General features: G+C 40.6%; 1 protein-coding gene across 1 annotated transcript in view; it reads right to left on the reverse strand.

Annotated features, from left to right (window-relative positions):
* The window catches only part of uhrf2 (ubiquitin like with PHD and ring finger domains 2), a 99364-nt gene that overhangs the window by 57971 nt on the left and 18542 nt on the right, over positions 1-22851 (reverse strand). The window contains exon 2 of the mRNA XM_078395932.1: positions 19606-19860. Within this exon, the coding sequence (XP_078252058.1) occupies positions 19606-19860 (255 nt within the window). The remainder of the gene's footprint in view (positions 1-19605; positions 19861-22851) is intronic.

Here is a 22851-nt window from a genome sequence, read left to right on the forward strand (position 1 = left end):
TAACTATTCATTGTAAAATTTAGTCATTGAATCAACTATGAATATTACTCAGTGTTACTTTAGAGATAAAGAGTTTTAAAAAACAGGCCCTTCGGCATACTGAGTCTGTGCTGACCAGCGATCACTAACACAATCACACACATTAGGAACAATTGTACTACTTACCAAACCCAATTAACTTATTAACCTGTGTGTCTTTGGAGTGTGGGAGGAAACCAGAGCACCTGGAGAAAACCTATTCTCTGTTGAGACTTGAGCACAAAAAAGACCTAGGTATCATTGCAGCACAGTACTGAGGGCAGACTGCATGTCAGTGTTTTCTTTCTGATCAAACATAACACATCTATGATCTTTGAAGTATTTCCAAAAGATCTGGCTTTATTTTTTAAGTTGAGCAAAAAGGTTCGCTTCAATTCCCTACCCAATATTTATCCCTCAATTGTCGTAATTAAAACTCTGGCTATTTCACCATTATCACAATGCTATTTGTAAAAAAATTGGTCACTGTAATTCCTGCATTCAAGGGTAGCAACACTCAAATGTACTTACTTGGCTTGGACATCTATATAAGTATCTTAAAACATATTAAATTATTTTACGGCATTGCTCTTATAATTACATGTACACAAAATATACTTAACTCCTATCTTTATAAATGCTACTGTTAGCAATGTGCCAGAAAACCAAGCTCTCATGGTCCAATGTTAAATATCTTCTTTGGATCCCTTTGTGGACATGTCTCTCCCTATTCATGGCAACTCTTGTGGCCCAGAAGTACCTTCACTGCACCTTTATATTCCCAACTCCGACTGCTTGAAGCTGGCTGTCTTCTAGTGTCACATCTGCAAACAACAGGGCCCCACGGCACAAAAATGGTAGAGATGCTGCCTTACCGCACCAGAGACCCAGGTTCAATCCTGGCTACTAGTGCTGCCTTTATAATACATTTAATAATAATACATTTTATTTATATAGCGCTTTTCATATACTCAAAGACGCGTTACAGAGATTTTGAGAACATAGGGAAATTAATAAATAGATAAATAAGTAAATAAATAAATGAACAGAGAAAGGAGACAGAAGGTGAGGTGACCTTCAGTGGTTGAAGGCAGTACTGAACAGGTGAGACTTCAGTGATGTTTTGAATGTGGTGAGTGTGGGGGAGTCTCTAACGGTTAATAGAGTTTATAGAGGTTGTACATTCTTCCCGTGACCACGTGGGTTTTCCCCGGGTACTTCGGTTTCCTCCCACACTCCATAGACTTTCAGGTTTGTAAATTAATTGGTTTCGTAAATTTGTAAATTGTCCCTAGTGTGTGGGATAGTGTCAGGGTACGGCGGTCGCTGGTCAGTGCAGACTCTGTGGGCCGAAGGGCCTATTTCCATGCTGTATCTCTAAACTAAACTAAACTTGCTCTATAAATCCTAATCTTTTCCTGTGATCCGTTCCTAAAATTCCAACTACCTGCATATGTTCCTTAAACTCAGTGAACCACTGATACCCAATTTCATATTTTCAGTTTTCTCAGATTCACCTTTTATGGCTGAAATTTCAACAGCTGGCTACTTCAAAACTCTTTAAACATTAGCACTGACTTTGCAAAGAAAAGCAGTCATTGCGACAGCTAGCTTTTTCACAGGGGGAAATATTCCACTCTGGCCAAAGTGCAAGTCCCAACCTAACTCCAGAGGAAAAACCTGACACTATGTTTTTGGCTGCATCTGTTGAAAAGCAAAAACTTTTCAACCCTCTTAAATTACTTGCAGTTGCAGGTTGGTTTCACATTTGGTATTAAAGTTTATTCTTCAATTTCTGTCACACACTCGTAACACTTTTGTGCATAATAATTTGGAGGGGGAAAATCTATACAGGAATATTAATCTGGTTTATTGCTGGTTTCAAAGTCCTAGGAGACAAAGTACTATAACCATTCAATTTATAACACAGGGAGACACAAAAAGCTGGAGTAATTCAGTTGGTCAGACAGCATCTCTGGAGTAAAGGAAAGGGTGACGTTGCGGGTCAAGACCCATTCTTCAGACTAGAGTCTGTGGAAAGGGAATCGAGAGATGTAGACAGTTATATCGAGAGAGATATAGAACAAATAAGTGAAAGATATGCAAAAAAGTAACAATAACGAAGTCCAATGTCCTCAATAGGGTAGAGGGGAATCAAACAGTACCTTAGCTAATGGAAGAATTGTTCAGAAGCCTGACTACAGAGGGGAAGAAGCTGTTTCCGAGACCGGTGTTGCACGCTTTCAAGCTTCTGCACAGTTGCCAGGTGGAAGCAGGGAGAAGAAGGAATGACTGGGGCAGGACATCATGATGTTGGTTGCTTTTCCGAGCCAGCTTGAAGTATAGATGCAGTTGCCCCTCTCAGAGCAATGAGTAAACAAACTGATAGGATCAATGATCTGAACTCCAAATGTTTCAAGTGATCTATCACTAGCAACCTCTCGCAAAATCCATGTTTATGTCTATTGTCACCAAAACTTTGCATTTTAATTGTTTTATTTTGCTATTTAACTTTGGTCATGGAATGCTGTTCTAAGAAAAAAAGCCAAAGTAAGTTTATCAATTTTCTTTGAGCAGAAAACGAGAGCAATATACTGAAATTACCCTTCACATTTATTTTGTAGGATGGTGCTTACCACAAAGGACTGTTAGAGCAATAGTCAAGGAGGAGTTGGCTGCGCCTAACGGCTGCGGCTCTCTGGCAGTCTGTTGTCTTTTTTTCTTTTTTTTTTGTTTGTGTCGGTGTTGGGATGGTTTTTGTTTCTGTTTTTGGCTGTGTATGTGTGGTGGGGGTGTGTGGTGGGGGTGTGGGGTGGGGTGGGGGGGGGGGAAACCTTTATTTTTTTAGGTCTCTTCCCCGGGGCGCGGCTCGGCTGCGGGCCTTAACATTGCCGGCGCAGCTCGGCTGCGGGACGTTTCAGTGCCCGGTGCGGCTCGGCTGCGGGCCTTAACATTGCCGGCGCAGCTCGGCCGCGGGACGTTTCAGTGCCCGGTGCGGCTCGGCCGCTGGACTTAACATTGCCCGGTGCGGCCGCGGGACGTTTCAGTGCCCGGTGCGGCTCGGCCGCTGGACTTAACATCGCCCGGTGTGGCCGCGGGACGTTTCAGTGCCCGGTGCGGCTCGGCCGCGGGACGTTTCAGTGCCCGGTGTGGCCGCGGGACGTTTCAGTGCCCGGTGCGGCTCGACCGCGGGACGTTTCAATGCCCGGTGCGGCTTGGCCGCTGGACTTAACATCGCCCGGTGTGGCCGCGGGACGTTTCAGTGCCCGGCGCGGCTTGGCCGCTGGACTTAACATCGTCAGCGCTGTTCGGCCGCGGGACGTTTCAGTGCCCGGTGCGGCTCGGCCGTTGGACTTAACATCGCCCGGTGTGGCCGCGGGACGTTTCGGTGCCCGGGGCGGCTCGGCCGGGGGGCCTTCCATCCCCTTGCGGGGGCTGTGCGTGTCGTTTGCCTCGGTAGGGGTCGAGCTGCCTGTCCGTGGGTGCGGGGGGAAGAGAGGGGAAGTTTTGTTGCCTCCATCACAGTGAGGGGGTGTTTGGAGTCACTGTGATGGATGTTTGTGTTGGGGTCGGGTGTCCTGTGTTCTTTTCTTTTTGCTGTATTTTGTGTGACTGCTGAAATTTCGCTCGGTGTTGTGCCGAGTGACAATAAAGTGTTGTTATGTTATGTTATGTTATGTTAAAATAAAGTATAATAACAGCTCAATGGGAAGAGGGCCAGCTTCAATACATTAAAAGGGGATCTTATCGGATGGATTGGAAATTAAAAACTGGGAAAGAGAACTAGCTTTTTCACTGATTCTTGGTACAAGTGACATTAATAATAAACCGATACACATATCAGGTACAGAATGTTTTGCATAATTTTTCTTTTTTTCTCCAGGAAGCAATTCTATGGATATAGGTCCATAGCTCTATAGCTCCATGGAAGACTAAATAATGAAATTAAAATTTGTCAGTCGAGGAAGTTTTTTTTAAATTTTAAGGTGGAGAATTTGAACGTTGAAACTGAAATAGGTATTTGATGCAAACAGTAATGAGAGGTAGAGAGCAACAGAATAAATGACAAACAAATCCAAAGCCCTTTATAAATACAATATATTAACAAAGCACTTAAAGGAAGTATGGGGCCAAATTTGTGTCCATAGACACTAGGATGGGGGCAGATGACAAACTTGCTGTACTTAAATAAACTGCATAGTCTTCACTTGAGAACTAACAAAGCAAGAGGCAGCAAGGAGATTGCATTCGGCTGGTTAGAAATAAAAATAAGGTACTCAAAAGTCTGGCAGATCGAGCACAAATAGGATTGATCCTGGGTTACCACAGGAATTAACAGTGGAAACAACAGACAGTCTAGCCACAATCTAACAATCCTCTTTGGTTATGAAGGGGTTGCCAAACACTGGTGAATGGAAAATTCCACCCTTCTCTGAAAAGAGGATAAGGATAAATCCAGCACTGGAGATTTTCAGCACGGATACAAAACTGGCTTAAGCAGAGACAGCAGGAAATAATTGTGAACAGTTGCTGTTCAAACTGGTGACAAATGTGCAATGTTGCCCCTGCAGGGTCGTAGTTTGGGCCAGATCCCTTTCAGATGTACATTAAAGATAGCATACAGTGTACAGTTTCAGAGCCAAAATAAAACCAAATTTGTGTGACATATCTTATGAAATTGGATACTTGTGACAGATCTCAACTAATATATAGGCCAATGAAAACAGATGTCGCATAACACAGAGATGCCAGGTTATGCATGTTGGTGAGATGAATGAATATGAATTATGTAATTTAAAGAAGGCGGAGGAAGATGGTGCATTTAGGTGGCACAACAGTAGAGTTGCTGCCTTACAGCGCCAGAGACCCGGGTTCGATCCTGACCACGAGTGCTGCCTGTATGTAGTTTGTGCATTCTCCCCGTGAACGCATGGGCTTTCTCTGGGAGCTCCTGCACATTTGTGTGTAGGATAATGCTAGTGCACGGGGATCGCTGGTCGGTGCAACTTAGTGGACCGAATGGCCTATTTCTACGTTGTATCGCTAAACTAAATTAAACTAAATCTCTGAATCCGACAAGCCAAATTGAGAACATTCGTAAAACTAAGAGCTTACAAAATCCTTGGTGATAAAGAATAATGTATAAATTAGTTATACAATCTCAAAAAAATACAGTTGGTGTAGTGTTCAAAGCTGGTCACCAAACCTTAACTGGGATGACCAGCTCTAAGGACAGTGCAGAGGACACTAGACATGACACAGCTGAAGGAATGCTTGCAAATTCCCCATAGAGCAAAGAAATATTCTAAATCATCAAGGCTTCCGACAGAATAAATAAGGAGAAGCCACTTCTGGTGGCAGAAATATAAGTCTCCCGAGAAGACAGACTTAAAATGATTGATCAAAACCCCAGTGGTTGATGTGACCTTGAGTGCTTCTGAAATAATGCTGGATGTAAAATTAAAAGTAACATTCAAGGCAGCACTGAATAAGTATCTGAATAACGAAAGCACACAGACCAAAGGGAAGACAGGGGTGTGGGGTTGATCAGGAGACTCTGTCAAAGAGCCGGCATGTGATCAATGGGCCAAATGACCTGATTCTGTGCCTTCTTTGATCAGAAAAGAAAAAGAGGAACGTCTATAAGACTTTTCAAGCTTGCTGCATTATTCAAAAAGATCATGCTCATTCTGTACCCCAAGGAGGGTAAATACACAGGGAGTTAAAATGGCGATCTTGTGTCCAGACCTGTGATGTTTTAGCAGCTGCGCAGGCACAGCTTTACCATATTGTTGCATGTATACATCGCATAGCAGCTTTACCATATTGTTGCATGTATACAGCACACCCACCATCACCCAATCATCACATCCTCCTTCCCAAAATCCACAAATTTTCTTGCCTTAGTCATGAATATAATAATGTACATCCATAACACTCTCTGCAACTGGATGCAACCTTTGGAATTCTCTCCCTTGAAGATGTTTCTGCTTATCTCAGCTGTAAAGAGTTTGCTCTTTATCCTAAGACAATGCCACTTTATCCTAATCTCTGGAGCTAGAGGTAAAAGCTTCTTGCCATCTTCTCTTGTCAATTATTTTCAGACCTTCTCATTTGGATCACCTCCCATTTTTCTCAGCTCAAAGAAAGATGGTTCTTTCTCAAATACCCTACAGAGGATATCCCCCTAATCTGTGGGTGAATCTACACTACACAAGCTCCAAGAGAAGTCTATCCTTTTTTGGGCAAAGTTTCCAAAATTGTGTACAGTCACCTAAGAGGTCTCAGTAACATCCTGTACAACCTGACCAAGACCTCCTTACATCCTGCACCACTGTTCTCACCTCCTCTCCCCCCCCCCCCAATCAATTGCAACCAAGTTCAACGAGCAATCCATTTGCAACCTGAGCTGTTGAGTATTTTAAGCACTTTTGTTTTTCATACTATTCACATTCAGAAGCAGTTAGGAAGGTATTTCATATCGACAAAAGAAAACACATTTCACCACTATCTGAATAGTTACTTCACTTCTTTGACTCACCCTTTGTCTTGACTAACAACATCACCAGGTTTGGACAAGGAAACCTTTTCTAAAATTTAAAGGCTGGTCTTTCAGTGGCCAGTCAAGAAACAATTCTACAAACAGTTTTCAAATGTTAGATCCATTTGATAATGCCAAGGAAAGGTAAATCAACAAATTGGCATGAAAGTACATATTAGCAAAGATGGGGGAGGAACAAAAAAAGGGAGGGAGAGGTAAAGAAAAGGGAGGGTGGGGGAGGTAGAAAAAGAGAAAAATGAGTTTCAGGAATCAATGACAACATATGGCTCTTCCCTTTTACTTTCTCGAACCACCAATAGCGTCTGACATGTTTCGTGGTAAATATGCAGTCTATGCTTAGCCTCACTAAGAACATGAAAATGGACATCAGAATTAAGTGTGATCCTTCCAACGGATGTAGTTCAAGAATCAGTCCAAACACATTCTGCTCTTTTTGGACAAATCGAGAGAATTTACACATTATTCTACGGTTTAAATGTTTAATCTAGGTTTTGAATTTTTTATTCCATGTCTAGTAATGACCTTGTGTCACATATCTGAACCACACGATCATTAAAATGACTAAAGAGATAACCAACCATATTCTTTGCTTGACCAATAAGTTGTAAGACATTGATCTTGTAGAATGGTGGAACAGTTTCAAGATAGTGAATGGCCTACTCTATTACCTCTCTCTTCTGTCCTGCTATTGTACACTTATGATTTTATTGTGAAATAGTTGCACATGTCTGAAGCAGATTGCACATGTCATAAGCAAATTGCTGGATTACTTCACATTAATGGTGTTACAAAGTATAAGAATGTGAATACATCTTCCCGCCCTCCACCACATGCACTAATACGCTCATTTTTAAACTTGCTTTATTTATTTACAAGTTGGGTTGAGTCCATTGAAATACCTTCCTAACTGCTTCTTGAATGTGAAGACATCATGGAAAATCTAACCGTTGATATTTTACATTCATGTTTAAAATAAAAAGTTAAAATAAAATGCAGATTGCAACAGGTCAGCTGAAATAGCACACGGATTTAAATATTCAGAATTATCTTTAGTAAGAATGCCCGGTCTACATGCAGCAAAACAGAAATTATTACATTTGCGATTGTAAAATTGGTCATAAAATTGGAAGCATGTAAAAGGTACATTGGGAAGAAAAGGACTGCACAATGTAAAGCGTTTAATTCAAATACATAAGACCAGCACAACAATGCAACAAGCCATGCTGTCATATTTCTTTCAGTCTGCCAAACATACAAAGCCAAATTCCATGCACAACTGAAATTTGGAAAATAGTTGGGAGAAGTCACTGGCATGACTGATGTTCAATATTTCTCTGCCAAATCCCTCACATAGACCAACCATTTAGTTGGCAGTTTTTCTGCAGTATGAAAATGCTTAACACGTTCAAACCAAAAGAAAAAGGATGAAGTTCTAATATAACTGATCTTCCAAAAGCAAGTGAAAAATATTTCCATTATAGTTTCTGCTGTCAGCTCAACTCCAATTATAACTAAACTTCATATCACTGAAATGGCTCCAAAAGCAAAATTTATTTTGAAAGTTCTAGGATACTCATTATAACTACAGTAAACCCTCGTTATAATGGACCATAGGGGGAGGGATGGTAGTTGAAACAAAGAACTGCAGGTGATGATTAATACACAGAAGGACACAAAGTACTGGAGTAACTCAGCGGGTCAGGTAGCATTTCTGGAGAAAATATATAGGTGACATCAGGATTGTTCTTCAGATTGATTCTTCACAATGCGTCGCTATGTTCACTCCCCGCTCCACCGCCACCTCCTCCTCCTTCTCCCATCACTCTGTCCACTCGGCCTCTCTCCCCCTCTGCTCCACTGCCCCCTCCTCCTTCTTGTCCCCTGCGGTCATCGTCATCCTACAAGGTGGAATATGTCAGCGACTCTGGGAGAAAGGAAGAGGAGGGGGCAGTGGAAGGGCGTGGAAACAAAGCGACAGCCGACTGGAAGAGGCAGCAGGTGAGAGGGAAGGGAGCCCCATGGTGACCAAGCATGTCCTGTCAGTGGCGTCAGCCTGAAGAAAGCGCTGTTTCCATGGGCTACAACATGAGCCACAACAACAGTCATGTCAACCAGACCGTAGGTGAAGGTAGGATTTCTGATGCACCTGGAAAGCTGGGGGTGGCAGGGGCTGTTAAAGATTGGTGAGACAATGCGAGCCGGGGTTGGTGTGGGCAGGTCCGTTATAAAGGGGTCCATTAAAACAAGGGTTAACTGTATTGTAAAGACACAAATAAATCATTCAAGTGACAACCAAGAGTAATAGATGCTAAATGCCATGTAAATTGCAATCCTCTATCCAATCAGGGCACAATTTTTCTTTATTCATTTTTTCTAATTTATTGTCATATTTGTTAGTAATGTTTCATGCCCTTCAAATACAATAATGTCTATAAAATGAATCTTCAAAAGTTGTGCCCATTAGTACAGAGAAATAATCTACAATTCCAGGAATATTTTGATATAAATGAAAACATTTAAAGAGCCACTATAGATTCTCTCAAACATCAAAGTACATCTTTATCAAGCATACTTAGAATATTAACATTCCAATCCAATAATACATGTATTATTAAAATAGTTGACCATAAACAGCACTATTATTAATAAAGTCTTAAATGCCAAAGTAGTCACATAGCCCACTTTCTTAAATTATGTATTAAGAGTTTGAATTAGTCTGTAAATAATGCTAAAATCTAAAATATTCAAAAATGTTGCAATTAACCTACTGATAAATTTTTTAACATAACCGTTATTAAAAAAAACTTCATAGTAAAATAATCATTGACCTGGAATGTAAAAGAAAAAACAGCAATTTCCCATCATGCACATAAACAATATAGAAAATCTTCTGGGAAAACTGAAAGTTCTCTCGTATTGTGTCAGATGTACCTAGATATTGTGAAATTTTTTATTTTGAATACTATTCAGTAATATCATACTATTCAATAGCAGAACCATAAAAAAAGTAACAAAAAAGTATCAGTCTGAAGAAGGGTCTCGACCCGAAACGTCACCCATTCCTTCTCTCCCGAGATGCTGCCTGACCTGCTGAGTTACTCCAGCATTTTGTGAATAAATACCTTCGATTTGTACCAGCTTCTGCAGTTATTTTCTTATAAAAAAGTAACAATTGTAGTGTAGGAATAGCAGACTACATAGAGAGACACCGTGTTCTCTGCACCAACTAGTGCCCTTCAAGTTTCAAGTTCTTATAAATGTAGTCTTATCTTATAAATGTAGTCTTATAAATGTAGTCTTATCCAGTATCTCCAGGGTCTGAAGAAGGATCAATTCGAAACTTCACCTATCCATGTTCTCCAGAGCTGCTGCCTGACCCGCTGAGTTACTCCTGCACTTTGTGCCCTTTTGTGCATTAACCAGCATCTGCAGTTATTTGTTCCTCCAGTATTTTATTTATTGCAATAGTTTCCGTCATCAGTAGCAAAGATTAATAATCTATTTGCAACCATTTTTGATTTGTCGATCAAACAATTAAAAAAAACTGCAGAATCAAAATTCATCCCTGGCTAACAGTACTAAATACTATTTATAGTCAATCAGCACTGTGTTTTCTCCTCCAAAATTTGTCCATTGAATTCACAGATCACATTTTGTTGGAAGAATATAATGACTTTACTTTAGACTTTAGAGATACAGCGTGGAAACAGACAATTCAGCCCACCGAGTCCATGCCGAAAAACGATTACCCCGTACACAATACTATCCTACACCTAGGGACAATTTACAATTTACAAAAGCCAATTAACCTACAAATCTGCACATCTTTAGAATGTGGGAGGAAACCTCACAGTCGCATGAGAACGTACAAACTCCGTACAGACAGCATCCATACTCAGGATCAAACCCAGGTCTCTGGTGCTGTAAGGCAACACCTCTACCGCTGCACCACTGTGCTGCCCTGGCCGACACTGCTAAATACCACTGACCAGGTATTGAATTAAGGGAAGTATCTCATCAGATATAAAACCAAGAAGGAGATTCTGATGGAACTATTAGCCTCAAAGGATTACCCAACCAGAATGTGAAATTAAGTATCATTTAATTTAAACATCTTTAACTCAGTTAATCTGCAAGTTGAAATCAAAACTAACAATGTGGATCCCCCCCCCCCCAAGTCTAGATTTTGAGATCAAGTAATCCCAAAGGTTGAATGACTGCTGGGTAATTAAATTCACATCCCTTAGGGAAACAGTAATGGTCCATCTGGTCAATAATTTCCAAATGGCTGGAATAAAACAAGGCAGCAAGAGTCTTCCCCAGATGAACTATACACCTCATAAGCGGGCAAAACAGCTACAATATGTAATAGCGCCACCTTTGGTTGGAGGATTGTAAATGATTGAATAAACCACAGTACAGCTGTGCAGTCATGTTCCGTCCGGTCAGCAGTGAGTTAACTTGTTATTCTGTGTCTGAGCTCAAGATATCACAAATTGGCGACGAGAGTGGGATCGCCGATTCCCCAGCTTTACTTGTTTGTGTAGATAAGGAATTCTCCAGAGGCACGGAGAAGGTTGTATAACCTTTGGTGTCAAGGAAAGCTGGAAATTGGGTCACAAAGTTGAATTCTGTGAGACTGTTAAAAAAAAAATTTAAAATGGCGGTGCCCAGTGGATATATAGGAAGATTGGGTGAGTTCCAGCAAAGCCGGGAAACGTTCAGTGCGTACATCGAACGTTTAGAGATATTTTTTGCTGCAAATAACATCACTGAAGTAGAGGCTTCTGATGCAGAATCAAGACGGTTTTATGAAGCAATTCAAACTAGGAAAAGAGCAATTTTTCTCACTGAAATGGGTCCCGATGTTTATGATACAGTAAAGAATTTATTAGCTCCAGCCAAACCAAAGGACACGCCCTTGAAGGATATTCTGAAGAAGTTAACAGAACATTATAACCCTGCCCTTAGAAATGGCTGAAAGCTATCGTTTGGAATGAGATGCCAACTTCCAGAGGAGGATATTAGTAATTTTATCGTGACACTCAAGAGGTTATCAATTCATTATAATTTTGGAAATTTCCAAGACGGGCGTTAAGAAACCGTTTCGTGTGTGGACTGAAAAGTGAGCGGATCCAAAGTAAGCTGATCACGGTGTATGACCTGACCTTTGAAACAGCTTAGAAAACTGCTTTGTCAATGGATATGGCAGAAAGAGGTTCTAGAGAAGTCAGGACAACTTCTAGACAACCAGCAGAAGAGTTGCACAAGCTGCAGTCCAGCAAACTAAAGACGGATAAGTCGACAAAGACGTCAGAAAATCGTTATCCGTGGAAGGGTAGCAAGACGACTGCAAAGTCATGCTATCGCTGTTTGGGCTCACATCTAGCACAGTCTTGTCCGTTCTTCAAGGCAGAGTGTTACTCGTGTCACAAGATGGGACACCTAGCAAAGGCTTGTCGAAAGGCTAAGCAGAAAAAAGGTTCAACAACAAGTAAGCTGCATTCTGTGGATCAACTGCAGGCAGAGGAAGAGCTTCTCGATATATACACTATCTGCAGCAATGAGCTAGTAAACCGGAAGACAAAGACATGATATGATGAAAGGTTGGAAGTGGTACTCAAATGACTTGAAACACAGAGTAAGAGTGAAGGCACAGAAATGTGAGTTCTTTCAGAACTCGGTAGAGTACTTGGGTCAAAAGATAGACAAGGATGGTCTACACCCCACCTTGGGTAAAGTTGATGCGATCAAGAATGCGCCCACTCCCAGAAACATATCTGAGATCCGATCCTTTTTAGGATTAGTGTATTATTATGGGAAGGTTGTGCCAAATCTGTCCACCTGTTTACATCCCTTGAATGAGCTTATGAGAAAAGATGTACCATGGAAGTGGACAAGTAAGTGTGATCAAGGTTTCAAGTCATGTAAAGCTCAGTTGGCAGAGAGTTCAATGCTTGTTCATTACGATGTCAATAAGCCAATGAAGTTAGCATGTGATGCTTCACCATACGGTGTTGGAGCTGTGATCTCTCATGTGTTAGAAAATGGAGAGGAAAGGCCAATAGCATTTGCGTCTAGAACACTCAATGCCAGTGAGAGAAATTATGCGTAAATAGAGCGAGAGGCTCGCATTGATTTTTGCCGTTAGGAGGTTTCACAAATACTTGTATGGTAGAAGGTTTGTAATCGAGACAGATCACCAGCCGTTGACAGTGATCCTAAATCCAAACGCACACATACCAACTTTGGCAGCAGCCAGAATGCAAAGATGGGCATTGATATTGTCTGCATACCAGTATGATATTCAGTATCGTAAGGCAGCCGAGCACAGCAATGCTAATGCCATGTCTAGATTACCTTTGGAATCGGAGGTTACCCCAAACAGAGAGGACTTGTTTTACTTCTCTCATGTAGATGAGTTACCCATCACATCAGGGGACATTCGGAAGGCTACTTGTACTGACAGATTTTTGTCAAGAGTGCAGGAATATATTACCAAACAAATTGCCGAATTCAGAGGCAGAACTGAAACCATTCTTTGTACGTAGGAACGAACTCTCAGTAGACCAAGGTTGTGTCATGTGGGGAACGAGAGTTGTAATACCTGAAAAATATGGAATAAAATTGCTAGAAGATCTTCATGATCAGCATTTGGGAATGTGTCTAACAAAGAGTCTAGCTAGAAGCTATCTATGATGGCCTGGTCTAGATAAGAACATAGAACAAATGGTGAAAGAGTGCAGCACATGTCAAGCAGTTGGAAAGAATCCACCCACAGTACCGCTACAGCCATGGAAATGGCCGGTTACAGTGTGGCAAAGATTACACATTGACTTTGCAGAGTTAGATGGACAACAATTGTTCATTGTGATTGATAGTCACTCCAAGTGGGTTGAGGTGTTTTCGATGAAAAAAAACGACATCCAGCAAAATGATAAGACATTTTGCGAGGGCTGTTTGCGTCCTATGGATTTCCAGAGGAAATTGTGTCTGATAACGGACCACAATTCTGTTCACAAGAATTTGCACAATTCATGAAAGGGAATGCTGTAAAACACACTAGAGTAGTCCATACCATCCTGCGTCCAATGGTGCAGCAGAACGCACAGTGCAAATTGTGAAGCGTACATTAGTCAAACAACTGCTGGATTCAAATCCAAAGAAAAGACAGTTGTCGTTGTTTCACAAACTGGCTAACTTTCTGATTACATATCGAAACACACCTCACACCACTACTGGTCAAACACCAGCAGAACTGTTCTTGAAAAGAAAGCCCAGAACAAGGTTTTCACTGTTGAAACCAAACTTGGCTCAAACAGTAGAAGAGAAACAGGAGAAACAAAAAGCATATCATGACGGAAGTAGAGTAAAGGAAAGGAGTGTTGAGTTGAATCAGAAGGTAAAGGTGAAAAACCATCATCACAAGTGGGCGAAGTGGTTACCTGGAAGAGTAGTGAGAAAGTGCAGACCACGGACATACTTGGTCAAGATGTTTGGAAGTGAGAAAGGTGAGAAAAGTACATATTGACCATGTCATGCCTATGCAAGCACAGACAGGGTTGAAATCAGACCAATTAGACGAGTCAGATAATTGGGTTACCACTCAAGTACAGGTACCAGATGAACCAGAAATGCACATTTCCTGAAATGCACATATCATTGTATATGCAACATATATGCATGATGCCCTCATTTTATTCAGGTTATATAAAAGTAAACTATCAGACAAGATTGTAATAATTTCATACTGTTGGTTATATTCAAAACAAAATGTCCACAAGAAGATTTTTTTTTAAATTAGTGTGGAAGGAGTTGTAATAGCGCCACCTTTGGTTGGAGGATTGTAAATGATTGAATAAACCACAGTACAGCTGTGCAGTCCTGTACAGCAGTGAGTTAACTTGTTATTCTGTGTCTGAGCTCAAGATATCACACAATACAAAATGTAAAGGAATTTTAAAACAGTCATGTACTCGTTTAGATATTGCTCCACTAGATGATTTAATCAAAGTGGAACTGGTATAACAGGAGCTGCATTACTATTATGGAAGCTAATCCACTGCACAAGTGCCAACATGAGAAACTTCAAGTGACAACTGCAAACATATCACCCAAATGTATGCAATTATTTGAAGTCAAGCAGTGAAGAATGTTGCCACAAGCCCAGTGAAGTATACTGAGGGAGGAAGAAATTGATCATTTGTGTGGAGATAGAGAAAGAAGGGTCCCAACCCAAAAAGTAGCTTATCCATGTCCTCCAGAGATGTTGCCTGACCTGCTAAGTTACTCCAACACTATGTGTAGGAAAAAAACTGCAGATGCTGGTTTAAATCAAAGGTGGACACAAAATGCTGGAGTAACTCAGTGGGTCAGGCAGCATCTCGGGAGAGAAGGAATGGGTGACGTTTCGGGTCGAGTCAGTCTGAAGAAGGGTCTCGACCCGAAACGTCACCCATTCCTTCTCTCCCGAGATGCTGCCTGGCCCGCTGAGTTACTCCAGCATTTTGTGTCTACCAACACTATGTGTTCTACACTATATAGAGAAAGAGAGATAAGATTTTAGTTTTAGAGCTACAGCATTGAAAGTAGAGTCAACGCCGAGTACTGATTACCTGTTCACACTAATTTCTTTTGTTTATTGTTTCATACTAATTTCATGTTATCCAACTTTCTCATCCACTCCCAACAAATTAGAGGCAATTTTACAGCGATCAATTAACCTACAAATTTGCATGTCTTTGAGGTATGGGAGGAAACCAGAGCACTCAGAGGAAACCCACGCGTTCACAGGGAGGACGTGCCAACACTATGCAAAAAAAAAAGGAAAAATTTGAAAGTGGAAAGAAGAGATTGGGCAAGGGAATAAGCCAGGAACAAAATTGAAGACAGAGGGATCTGAAGATTGAGGAAAAAGATCGGCAGTTTTTTTGTCTATGCTTAAGCCATAAACAAAATCAAAGGGTGGAAGAATTGTACCAAACGCCCCCTGCCTTTTGGGAGGGTCAGCTGAGAAAGCCAGACATGCATTGACAAAAACCCCCCAAACCCCCATCACAATAGCCAGCCTTAGCGGGAGAGAAACAGTCATTCATGGGGCAAAATGATTTCAAACTCCTTCCCATCACATGGCCCTTCCAGCCAACTGCGCTTTCTTCTCATTATTCCAACCAAAATCAGATGGTATAGAGGAAGAAACTATGGCCCAAGTGAATTATCAATTAAAATAAAGTGCAACTTCGATCTATTTTGTCCAAAGAAAAAAGTCCAAAGTAAGCAATTCTGCATTATTTGGCAGCAACCGTTAAAAAACTTCATAAACTCAAGCGTGGAAGAAGGCAGCTGCAGCCCACCTTAGCCGAATCACCCATTCCTTATAAATCTCTCATCAAAGTACCCAACAGTTCTTAAAATAATTACAGGCATTTAACTCTCCTACTCTATCCCAAAGCCCCTTCTAGTTATCAATCGGCAGGTTGTAACAAAACTTCCCAATTTCATCTCCCGGTGACAATTCAGTTGTGCCCTTTTGTCTTAATTTGCATATTAGATTCAAACATTAAGACCTATTATTCATAATGGTTTATTGTTATAATTTCAAGATTATCTGGTATTATTGCAGATTGATGGCTAATTCGAAACAGAAAATAGGTGTAGGAGGAGGTCATTTGGCCCTTCGAGCCAACACTGCCATTCATTATGATCATGGCTGATCATCCACAATCAGTAACCCATGCCTGCCTTCTCCCCATATCCCTTGATTCCACTAGCCCCTAGAGCTCTATCAAACTCTCTTTTAAATTCATCCAGAGGATTGACCTCCACTGCCTTCTGTGGCAGAGAATTCCACAACTCACAACTCTCTGGGTGAAAACGTTTTTCCTTACCTCAGTTTTAAATGGCCTCCCCTTTATTCTTAGACTGTGGCCCCTGGTTCTGGACTCCCCCAACTTTAGGAACATTTTTCCTGCATCTAGCTTGTCCAGTCCTTTTATAATTTTATACGTTTCTATAAGATCCCCTCTCATCCTTCTAAACTCCAGTGAATACAATTTGTTGCAGTCTTTCCTCACAGATTTTCACCTGAAAGCAAAACTCACCAGAGTAATCAGCACAATGTTGTATTCTGAGCACCACAATTATTGTAAGCACCAAAAGATTGGGTTGGCAGACGTTATTAAATTCTGCAACCACACTACTCTGAAAGCAAAACAGTTTTTAACCAGAAATTTATTGATCTGAGTTGCCCTAAACTTCAAAATTTACCTGGGGTTTGTTAGAAATGCTTTTTGTGATCCTGAAATGGCATTATAGATCTGCATGTTGGACGACATTTTGGTATGAAGGTTGTTCTTCGAAAATAAATATCTATCAGGTTAAGAGATGCGTACAGAAACACTTTGCAAAAAAACCCAGCAGAGATTAGTAAAGCTGTAAAATTGCAGAGGGTTAGAATTCAAAAACCAAAACTGTTAAAAAAAAATTGTACCAAACAATAGTCCAACCACACTTAGAATATGCCTCCGTTGCTTTGAATCCCGGAACCAAGAAAAGTAAAGATGTTCTTTCAAAATGTTCAACGAAGAGCAGCCCAGTTTGTGTACGGCGACTTCAGCCGACAATCCAGTGTAACCAAAATGCTCACCGACTTAAACTGGGACTCCATTGAAACCAGACGCCAGATGCTCAGATTAAGTGCCCTTCACAAGATCATCAACAAGGACATCAACCTCGACGCTAACTTATACGTCAAAGAGAAAACAACGATCCAGAAGAAGCCATAACAAGCAACTTGTAGTTCAACAACACACATCTACTCCGTACATCCACTCATTTTTCCCTGAAGCAATTTCCCTCTGGAATGCCCTCCCACAATCCTTTGTTGACCTAGGCAACCTTCAAGACCTCCATCCAGGCCCACAGACGGCACAGCCCCCACTAGGCCAGACCCACTCTCGTCAACTTCCAGTGTCGTCCCTGGTGGACTCTTCGGAAGTAATGACCACAAGACATAAGATTATATTAATCTTTTAAGGAACATTGTTCACACCGCAAAGTACTGTCCACGCTCCATATTATTCCAAAAATGTCAAAGCTCCAAAAGATGATTTACTTGAATGAAGCAGTGGCACAGCAGTAGAGCTGCCTCACAGCGCCAGAGATCTGGGTTAGATCGTGACTTTGGATGCTGTACGTGTGGAGTTTGCCAGTTCCCTCTGTGACCACGTGGGTTTCCACCGGGTGCTCTGATCTCAGGTGCTCAGATCGCAAAGATGTGCTGGTCTGTTGGTTAATTAGCCTCTGTAAATTGCCCCTCGTGTGTAGTGAGATAACTAATGTGAATGGGTGATTAATGGTTGGTATGGACTCAGTGGGCCAAAGCTGTATCTCTATACTAAACTAAACTAAACATTATTCACACCACAAAGTACTGTCAACAGCTCCATATTATTCTCAAAATGCCAAAGGCCCAAATAATTTACTTGAATGATACCAAAATGGAGAGATTCAACGTTTGCAAACACTAAAAATTCAGACTGACTGAGTCATGAGAAGAATTTTGTAATATTATCAATAGAATCAAATATTAATATAGAGGAGTTCTTTCCACTGGCTAATGTAAGATCAATAATACCTCAAATTGGAACACAGAAATGTCTTTACCCACAGAATGGCTTGAATGCGGGAATTGTAGGTAGCCGAAGTGACAACATACGTGTATCTCAAATGAAAGCATAAGGGTCATAGGTACACGAAGATACTTTAGTAAGGCTAAATGAAGAGGCAATTTCAGCTCGTGCAGAGCATTAAAATAGTAATGGATATTGACCATTGTTCAGTTACTGTGCTACAAATACACTGAAACACTTTAACAAGTCATGCTAGAAGTTAATCATTATAAACTATCACTAAGATCTGAAATTATTCATAAGTGTCACCTTAGAAGATCATAAATATTCATAGTACGTAATACAGAAACATGTCAGAGCATCATGATCTACATGACACCATTCTTCTGAGTTGCTGGCCCAAATGAAGCTTCACCTGATAAATTTACACTAAAAGCATGGAGGATAAATGAGCATTGGGAAAAACCTCCAATGTTAATAATTTTATACTCAAAAATAATGATAGGTACCGATTGTGCAATTCTGAAATTGTAATTGCTAAAACAAATTTAAAAACTCAAAATTCAATCCATTTATTAACACAGCTCAAAACAACAAAAAACCCTTAACGTACCTATTCTTGAAAAATTCTTATTAAATTATTCTACCAAATTATTTAGAATCTTAGTGAGAGATCTCCCCTTGCTCACTCCCCTTCTGGGATTCCTAACTGCTCAGCGAACCTCAACTCAAAATGGACACAAAAAGCTGGAGTAACTGAGCGGGTCAGACGGCTTCACTGGAGAAAAGGAATAGGTGACGTTTTGGGTCGAGACCCATCTTTAGACTCGACCAGAAACGTCATTTATTCCTTTTCTCCAGAGATGCTGCCTGTCCCGCTGAGTTACTCCAGCATTTTGTGTCTATCTTCAGTTTAAACCAGTATCTGCAGTTCCTTCCTACCCAATTATTTACTTCTGTTTGCATTTGTTTGTCTCATCTCCTTGCTTGTTCCCTTTCAATTTTATAGATCTGGGATTGAGGAAAAGGCTGCCCTGTTGCTTCATTATTGATTACTGCGTCAAAACACCGTGGTCTGTCAGTGTCAGCAATCCGAGACATCACAATATAAAAGGCACCGAATTAAACTTTAGACAGAGCTCCACAGTATGCACAGAAATAGCACACTGCTCTCAATGATTTTTCCCATGTTCCACCCTATCCCACGACTCAAGTATAATGACCAGATATGGGTAATCCTCAACATATCCTGAACACATTGGATTGATTGCGGTAAATGCCAAAACCCTTGCAATCAACAATAACCATTAATCCACTTTCCCCTATTTCGACATAGCACCCAGTCCCTCAATCACTTAACGGTAACTACAAAACAACACACAGACACGCATTTACCTTATATATGCCAAAGCCTGGATCTATAAGAAATGATCGAGTTGATGTGCCTGGATGACTTTTCTTGCTGTTTTCTGCAGTGGAAGAGGTTTTGTCACACTCACTCTGTGACGAGCTACATCCTGAGTCACTGTCTGAGAGCTCAACCTCTTTTTCCTTTTTCTTCACTGTGGAGGAAGCAGGCTGGCGAATCAGGAGTTGAATGATATCATTCAGTCCCACGTTGTAATCGAAAAGACTATGGCCATCTTCCAACTGAAAAGTGAACAATAAAAGTCAATACATTGCTCTAATTACACCATGACATTGCAAAAATCAGAATAGCAATTCAACCTTGCAGAAAATACATTACACTGCAACATGTTTGTATTCTCTCAGCTAAAGAATTGTTAAAATAAATGATAACATTTATTAAAACATATATAGAATTTTATGAAATTATAAAGTTATGGGAAGGAATAAATGCCAAAACAGATGGATTTCTAATATTCTAATTCTCCAAGTGAAGGATATTTATTTTCTTTTAACAACTATATGCTGTCATTTATCACACTGACAAGCACCCTAACTTTGATCAACTTAGATCAATGCATTCTGGCAATACTTTATTTGAGTTTCATTTGGCAATGATAGATGGCTTGGAGCGATCTGCAAAAAACTGTTCCAAGGCAAGACTCTAAATACTGTAACTGAACATAAAACTTTAAAATAACAAAACAATTAATTTAGCCTGATATACCATCAGATTACAGACAGCGCTATTATTTACCCCCATCCATTGGACTCTTTGCACTCACTCTCCCCCAAACCCTTACCTGTAGTTCATTTTCTGCAGGTTATTAACCTGACAAAACTGAAGAGGTTGAATGAGAAAACTCAAATGCAGACACAAAGGACTCAAACATTTTAATAGACATTATCCACAACCAGTACAAGCAAACCATACACTGATTCCTAAAACCTATGCTTTCATGGAAACTATGCTGTCACTTACTCACACTTGCCCTTCTATTTGTTTCTTTATTGCTGCACACAAACATTCCCCACACTGCAAGCCCATGAAGAACCACCAAAGTATTAATTATTAAGCATTTTGAGGCATTAATGATTAATCTTTACTCAGCTCTACAAGTTCATTCCACAAAGACACACCTTAGGTATCACTATGTATCGCTTTGATTTTTATAGTCACCAACTCCAGAGAATTTCACCATTCAATAACTACAAAATAAATAATAAACTCCAAAGCACTACATTTGTCAGGGCTAAAAATAGCCACAATTATAAAATAAAAGTATTGTTCTGCTCAGCAGTGTAGAAAGAGAACAGTCTGCCCAAAGTTTACCCAAATAGTGATTCAATTCTGATGCAGCTGCAAAGTCATATCAGAACTCACGTCTTTGCTTAATCACATCCGATTGAAACTTTCAGAGCCAACAGCCAAACAATCTTGGTCATATGCTCCATTTCTCCGACCTTCCCTTTCAAAATGTTAACACACAATTGTGATAAAAGTGTACTTATAAGAAGTAGAAGCAAAGAACTGCAGATGCTGGTTTACACCAAAGATAGGCACAAAGTGCTGGAGTAGCTCAGCAGGCCAGGCAGCATCTCTGGAAAAAAGAGTCAGAACCCTTCTTCAGACGGGGATTGGAGAAGGGTTCTGACACGAAACTATTCGTTTTCTCCAGAGATGCTGCCTGACCTGCTGAGTTACTCCAGCATTTTATGTCTATCTAATTTGAATGTTCATCTAATTCATTTATAATCTATGCATCTCCCATAAATGATATAGATCCCTTGCTAGGATTACGCCCCAGTAGGCTGCGGGCAGCCTCCGGTATTCGGCCAATTTCAAAGACAATCTGAGGCAGTAACTATTCAATTGGCCTGGATGCAAAAAAGCCTGATTTCATCCTCATGCAGTATTGATATATTCACTTCCAGCAGTAATTGTTTTGGAGCTGAAGATCCAAGTTAATTGCCTTTATCTGCAGCCATGGTTCTTGCACTCCCTCTGCCATCTGCAGGCAAGGACGTTAACTAATTCAACATAATCTGGAAACTAAACTTCTGCCTTTGTGGTCACTTAATAAACACATACAACCATCAGGGCAACCAACATTTTATCCATTATGTTATCCAACTAAACATGCAAGTGCTGCATGAGATCACTTGGTATTGATTATTCAAATGCCTTTGGCTCACAGAGTAAAATGGTAATTTAAGGCAAGGACTAGACTGTTAACTGCTCATCATCACTATAACTTATCAATGGAGATAATTATAACCATACAGACGAACCCAAGCTCCATGGGGCTAGACCAGAAGCCCCAAAGGGTTGTAAAAAAAGAAATGTTTTTCCCCCAGATTTTGAATATGTGTCCACATCCACTGCCTTTCACATTGTTTCAGACCCCAGAGGACTTGTCACTCTACTCTGCATCCCTCCCTTATATTGGCAGCATGAACAAAGAATGTGGCGTGGATTAATTTAACCCTTCAATTGCCGGGACTCCCTCATTTGCTGTATTCGGCATTTAAAGCAATCTCAATCTTGGAGCGTCCACTTTTCGACATAGGAATCCAGCATGTACACTGGGTTGAGACAAGGGGCTGGTCACAAGGGAATTTTCTTAAAGCAGAGGTGGCTGAGAAGATCGACTTGAAAGCACCCGGCACATTCAATGCAGTGAACAAGCCACTCAAATCAGAAGTTCAACAACAGTTTGTTTTCATTGAAAATCCCACTGTGGTGCCACTTCAATAATATTAAACTGCATTACACAAATTAAGTTTGATGTCTTCTAAACTCATTTGAGGAAATTAGGTGAGGTGTCCCATTCATCCTCACCCAATAAAGGCCACGGTAAACTAATTTCTACAGTCCCCAACCACATCCAGGTTGTTTCTGAATGCCTCATCAGCTAATCTGGTAAGTGTGTTATTTCTAGATACAGATCCCTGGACACCATGTTTTATGTAAGATAATGCACAACCAGAGCAAAGGGATACTAAAGATTAAGATAACTTTCACTCTAAGACTCGATCAAGCCAGAATAACTCTCAGAACATGTTTTAATGCAAGGAACAGCTCTGAACATCGTTTATGGATTCAACCCTTACTGAAGTAGAAATGTATTCTACACATGCCTCATGCAACTACAATTTCCAGAATTATGTATTTTCATCCTTACAAAGGTCCCAGGACAAAGGACTCAACATAAATGCAAGCTGTTTTTATTT

Source organism: Rhinoraja longicauda, chromosome 3 (genome assembly GCF_053455715.1).
Source record: "Rhinoraja longicauda isolate Sanriku21f chromosome 3, sRhiLon1.1, whole genome shotgun sequence".
In the NCBI taxonomy this organism is placed as follows: Eukaryota; Metazoa; Chordata; class Chondrichthyes; order Rajiformes; family Arhynchobatidae; genus Rhinoraja; species Rhinoraja longicauda.